The sequence below is a fragment of the Nicotiana tabacum genome, chromosome 6 (assembly GCF_000715075.1).
Source record: "Nicotiana tabacum cultivar K326 chromosome 6, ASM71507v2, whole genome shotgun sequence".
Classification (NCBI taxonomy): domain Eukaryota; kingdom Viridiplantae; phylum Streptophyta; class Magnoliopsida; order Solanales; family Solanaceae; genus Nicotiana; species Nicotiana tabacum.
The window spans coordinates 87117814-87123831 of NC_134085.1; the positions used below are offsets into that span (position 1 = coordinate 87117814).

The window sequence follows — 6018 nt, forward strand, 5'->3', positions numbered from 1 at the left end:
TCGGTGATCATAGAGCGTCTATGAGGGAGAGCTTGAAAAAATCAGTACTCTTCATAGATTGGATCCGTTCGGAAAGAAAAAATTTTGGATTTACAGAATCACAACCGGACATAGATGAAGCTTATGAAGAAATGCTAGCGGAACTTGCGCAGGATGCTGCTTCGCCCGGAAGCGGTGATGAACAAGCTTCTTTTCCACCACCACCAACGGAAATTCCTCCGGACCTTGAAGGATTTATGAGATTTGTTAGAGATAATACATAGACTAACATATAACTTGTATTTTGGCACTTCTTCCTTAATTTTTTTCCCTTTTAATGGTGGTATTAGTACCTTGTTGTGCTCATTCCATTGGGGGGAGGAAGACTAAGAAAGATATTGTCATTCTTTGTTAATGTCGTAATAGTAAAATATATAAGACATTCCCTTGAATATTTCTTTGCAATTTATTTTGTGTTTAAATTTGATATAGTATATATATTATATATCTAATACATATAAACTATATATATATATATACATATAAACTATATATATATATATATATATATATATATATATATATATATATATATATATATATATATATAAGTAATTTATACTAGTATATACATATATAGTTCACAAGAAAGTGTCTAAAATAAAAAAATAGCCTATATATATATGTGTGTGTGTGTGTGTGTGTATATATATATATATATATATATATATATATATATATATATATATACACATATATAAGGCACTATATATATCTCTAATATATATAAACTATATATATATATATATATATATATATATATATATATATATATATATAATACATATAAACTATATATATATATATACACACACACACATACATATATAAGGCAATATATATTATATAAGGCAATATATAATTATATATACACATAATACACCCTTATATACACATACTATATATATTATATATATTTATATAGCTATATATAAGCAATTTATACTAGTATATACATATATAGTTTACAAGAAAGTGCCTTAGATAAAAAAAATTAAAAAAAATAGCTTATATATATATACATACATACATACATACATACATACATACATACATATAAGGCAATATATAATTATATATACACATAATACACCCTTATATATACATATTATACATACTATATATACTATATATATTTATATAGCTATATATAAGCAATTTATACGAGTATATACATATATAGTTTACAAGAAAGTGCCTTAGATAAAAAAAAATTAAAAAATAGCCCGGAACGAAAAAGGCCCGTTAGGCCCGTTTAGGCCCGCGGCCCCAGCCCATTTAGCCCAGGACCATGTGGGCTTAGGACCACCGTGGGCCGGTTCCACACATTGGGACCGTTTGGCCCGGGACCGCCTCAGCCCGGCCCGCCTAAAGCCCAGACCCGTTTGGCCCAGCCTGTTTAGGCCCGTTTGGCCCGGACCACAATACAGCCTTAGGAAGGAATTTCAAAGTCTTCTTAGGAATTTCATGTGTTTTGGTGCTAAATCTGTAGTTCTAGATGTTATTTTGGCGATTTGATCGCACTAGCAAGTTCGTATGATATTTAAGACTTGTGTGCATGTTTGGTTTGGAGCCTCGAGTGCTCGGGTGAATTTCGAATAGGTTACAGAGTGATTTGAACTTACAAATTTTGCTTGTATGCTTGCAGACTTGTTTTTGCATTTTGTACGCGCAATTTTTTTTATTCTCTTGTAAAATTTCATCCGAGTCCATTACATAAGATTTTTTCATGTTTAATTTCATTTTGTGTTTGCCTATTTCACTTCAACTTATATTACTTAATTTACTCTCGTATGAATATACAATAAATTTCAAAACCAAACACATAAAACCCTAGATATTAACTCATCAAAAGAATCCCACCGGTGGTTGTGAGAATGCCCAATCAAAAATGGTGCACTTGTAGATCAACTAGTACTTTTGTTGTTTTTAAAACTTTTGGTCAAAGTGTTGACATAGAACTGGGTCAAACTGTGATCATCATCATCATCCTTAATTACACGATTAAACACTAATATTCCTTAAACAAAACAAAACCATATCCTACATATATTGACTTGGTCTGCTTCTGTGTCTGCTATTCTAAGAAGGTCCAGGACCTTAAGAACCTCAAACAGGTAAATTCTGTCTTCTTAGTAAGTAAAAATCTTGGATTTTTATGCTTGGCCCACAAACTTCCATGTAATTTTTTGCAATTATAGTGTTTGGAATCTCCTTTAATTAATGAGATATGAGGGACTTCATTCTTGATTTTGAGAACTTAGCAGAGGGCATGTTTTGGTATTTCTTTGATGTGTTCGATTTCCTTGCTGATGAATTTCTGGTTTTTGCCTTTTTGGTTGAAGACTTTCTTGCCCACTTTATCTGCCAAATCTGGATTGCTTAGATTCTGCTCTCCATAATTTGAGCTTTTTACTAGTCCACTGTTTATTTTGGAAGATATTTTAGCTGAGTCAAAATTATTAGATTTTGTCTGTTGTCTAGATGGATCAAATCCAAAAGGCAGTATACTATTGCTCAGTATCAAAAGGGGGTCGAATTCTGTATTCTTATATTGGTGGAGGAGATGATGAGATTGAGAACTTGGCTGGACTGTGCTTGGAAAAAACACCTTCTTATCATAAGTGGTATTTTCAGACCATGGCTAAAAGGACTTTTGGGTTTTTGATGGAAGAGGGGTATGTTTATTTTGCTATTGCGGATGAGGGTCTTGGTAACGGTGAAGTTCTTCGGTTTCTAGAGCAATTGAGGTACGAATTCAGAAAGGTGGCTAGAAAGGGTTCTGGCCGGAGTATGTCGAATTTGAACTCACTTTGTGTACAAGAACAACTAGTTCCTGTTATTCGACACTTGATTACTTCGTTGGAGCATGTATCTGGATGGCCAGCAGATACTCCTCCACAGCACGGTGGCAACAATGCCAATGGACAAATTGAGGGGAGTGGATCTTCGACAAGAGCCCCTTTGTTGGCCAAGCCTAGTAGACAAGACAAGAAGAAAATGAAGGATCATGCAATTGCAATGAGAGGTATTGAGTTGGAGGAGCACCGGAAATCTACGGAACGAGCTAAGGTTGATTCAGGAGTTACTGATCCAAATAATCAAGGTGCAGGAGTTCTTCCTCCACCTATGGTACAAAAGGAGTTTGGCTTGGTGAGGACTAGATCAGGCTCTCAAAACTTCCAAAGGAGGTGGTGTCGCCAAGTACGGATTGTTCTTGCCATTGATGCTGCAGTATGTGTTGTGCTATTTGTGATTTGGTTAGTTATATGTCGAGGTACAAAGTGCCTTCGCTGAGGTCATTGTTCAAAGTTTTGAAACTACTCCAGCCACATTATTGAAGAAGATGGATAATGAATTTCACAGCTTCTATGCGTATGTCCGAGTATAAATTTCTTTGCACTTTATATAGGAACTTATTGTACAGTGATCTCTTGTTTATGGATATAGGATATAGTGCGCTACAGCATATCTGGAGGTTCTTGTTTGGCTAATATAGTCCGTGCTTGCAGCTCCAACTTTCTTGCCAGAACCGAAAGTAGTGTGCTTCCTGTGATTATTTTGAAGCTTTTGTTTTTTCAGTTAGTGTTTTTGTATATTTAGAACTCCCTGCTTTTATGTGCACAAAACATGTTTTTATCATCTCCCTTGCCTTTCTGTCATACATACTCTGAAGTAAAATACAATACAGCATTTGTCTGCTCTGCCGTGCAAGCTGCATCTACTTTTCTACAATGTCTCTTCTGGGCTTTCTGAAAATTTTCCTTTCTTTTCTATTTTACTCTTGGAGGGTAAATTTTCCTTTTTAGTGGTTGAGGGAGGCGCTTTGCCCTGCCGTGCGAAGGACTATAAGGAACTTGCCAAAATTGAGTATGCAAATAGTGCGGCAGGCCTTCCTTAATGATGGGGTTCGGAGAAAATAACCGATTCCAGTAGTAGAGTAACATCAATATATCAATGATGACCATATAGAAAGAACAAATCAAATGGAAATATTGTCGGTTTAAAGGAGAAGAAACAACATGGAGAGCATAATTACAGTACCCAATAAGTTTGACCTTTTTTTTTAGTACTTATCAAGCTGCATTTTTTGGTTGTTGTTAGATATTCAATGGAGCAAAACAAAAATGTTTCTTTCATAAAAACCTTGAATGTGTTACTGACGGCAGAGGAATAAGAAGCAAATTGCATCAGTATAATTTGCTGTAGGAAATCTATAAGCACACAGGATTCGTTTGGTTGAGCCTAGTGAAACTTTTCCTGGTAGAATGAAAGTAATTTTACCCGTTGGTATCTAGGAAAATGAAGATTGAATGTTAGTAGTTAGGCGAACAATTTTGAACTTACTTGAGCTACTCTTTTGATATCTAAAATATGAGAATCAATCTGCTGAGTTTTAGATGGGGAAGTGTGTTCGTTTTCAACATTCTGTTATTTGCTTTAGTCAGGCCAGAAACTGGAGTTTATTATGGTAGTATTTTGTAATACCTTTTAATCTGACTGCTTATATTGCATTGTACTGAGCTCACACACTCCCCTCACCCTCTCTTTCTGAACTATTGTTAAAGGTATAAGCAATAGTTTGTTTCTGAATAGACTGATCTTTATCAATAATTACCAACAGCTTGAAGCCTTGGACCTATTTTGGGTAATCTGTTGCTCCTCTATCTCCTTAACTTGTGATTCTTCATTTATATAATGCTGTCCAAGAAGGGCCTTGGTGGTTAGTCATCTTTCTAGATATCATTGTCTTTAAGTGTGGTCGATGCAAACCAACTCCCCCCCCCCCCCCAAATCCTGAAGCTCTATGATCTAAAGGGATAAGAACTTCTTATTTGAGTTCGTCGACATCCTATATATTTGGATACACATACAAGGGTTGGTTTGGACTAGATTCTCTCTCTCCCCGTTGAAGCTCTATTCAGGTTGTCGCCCATAGTTCTTGTAACAGAGGCATAGTTTAAAATTTCAATGCTGGATTAGTCTTCCCGTACTTTAACTGTGAATAAAACGTGAGTTGCACAGAATGTTATCTTGATTAATGGAGAAAGTTTTGGCGCCTGGTTACTGGGCTTGATATTTGATTTGTCTAGATGGCCACAGCTGTTTCTGCTGCTTCTATTATTTTGAATGATCGGCATGTACTGAGGGGATCTTCTATCGAAGAAATGTTGCATTAATCTTGAAGGAGGATGAAAATCTTAGCATTAATTCTCAGTAGAAATTAATGCCAAAATGAGCACGCGCTTCTTGTGTTGACTTGTGTGTTGCCTGGTTCTTTCTTTGAAACTGTAGGTTTTCTTCTGTAAGAAAACATCCCTAGGCTTTTCACCTTTTTTAAGATCCAAGCTTGAACTTGTTGTGCACTCACATATTGTTAATTTTGCTCCTGTGAATAAGAGTAGTATTCATGGTTAGACTGATGTCTTTGTCCATTTGTCACTGCAATACCTCATAGGTTCACTGCAATTATTTTGGGCTAATAATACAGTGATGGGGCAGTACATGAAATCCAACACCTGTCTCTTAGAGAAAGTTGTATTTCAAAACCACTGACCATACTCTACATCCAGGACCTGCGTTGACATGATGTTATTCAAGGGTTACCAGTTGTGCTTTAAGGAAAATTTGTTACGAGATAATCCAATGAAAGCTAGAGAGTATCAATTATGTGCTTGTAATGGAAATGATTAATAGCCAGAGTATCATATCCATCTCCTTTGTTGTCCTATTAAGGGGAACTGCGACTAAGGATTAAATGTATTGTCCATTATATCTCTCTTTCAGCAACTATCAGAATGTGGTTGATTGTTCACCTTGCGATACCATTGCTTATTGTAATTCGCGATATTCTTAATATAAACTAATTAATTGACAAAAGCTTCAAAAAAAAGTCATCCGATGATGCTAGGCAACATTGATTTGCTGTCAGGTGATGGTTTTGGCATTCGTCATTTACAGGAATTATCTCAAAGTAAC

At 35.4% G+C, this 6018-nt stretch overlaps 1 protein-coding gene across 1 annotated transcript; it reads left to right on the forward strand.

Annotated features, from left to right (window-relative positions):
* The first annotated feature begins 1858 nt into the window (after window positions 1-1858).
* LOC107763598 (phytolongin Phyl1.1) lies at window positions 1859-3680 on the forward strand. The gene is made up of 2 exons (XM_016582088.2): window positions 1859-2156; window positions 2524-3680. The coding sequence occupies exon 2, from the start codon at window positions 2524-2526 to the stop codon at window positions 3334-3336; it is 813 nt and encodes a 270-aa protein (XP_016437574.1). The 5' UTR covers window positions 1859-2156; the 3' UTR covers window positions 3337-3680.
* Window positions 3681-6018: the final 2338 nt, after the last annotated feature.

What these genes read in the sequence shown, in the direction of transcription:
- LOC107763598 (XM_016582088.2), top strand. Translation starts at nt 2,524, where the DNA reads ATGGATCAAATCCAAAAGGCAGTATACTATTGCTCAGTATCAAAAGGG.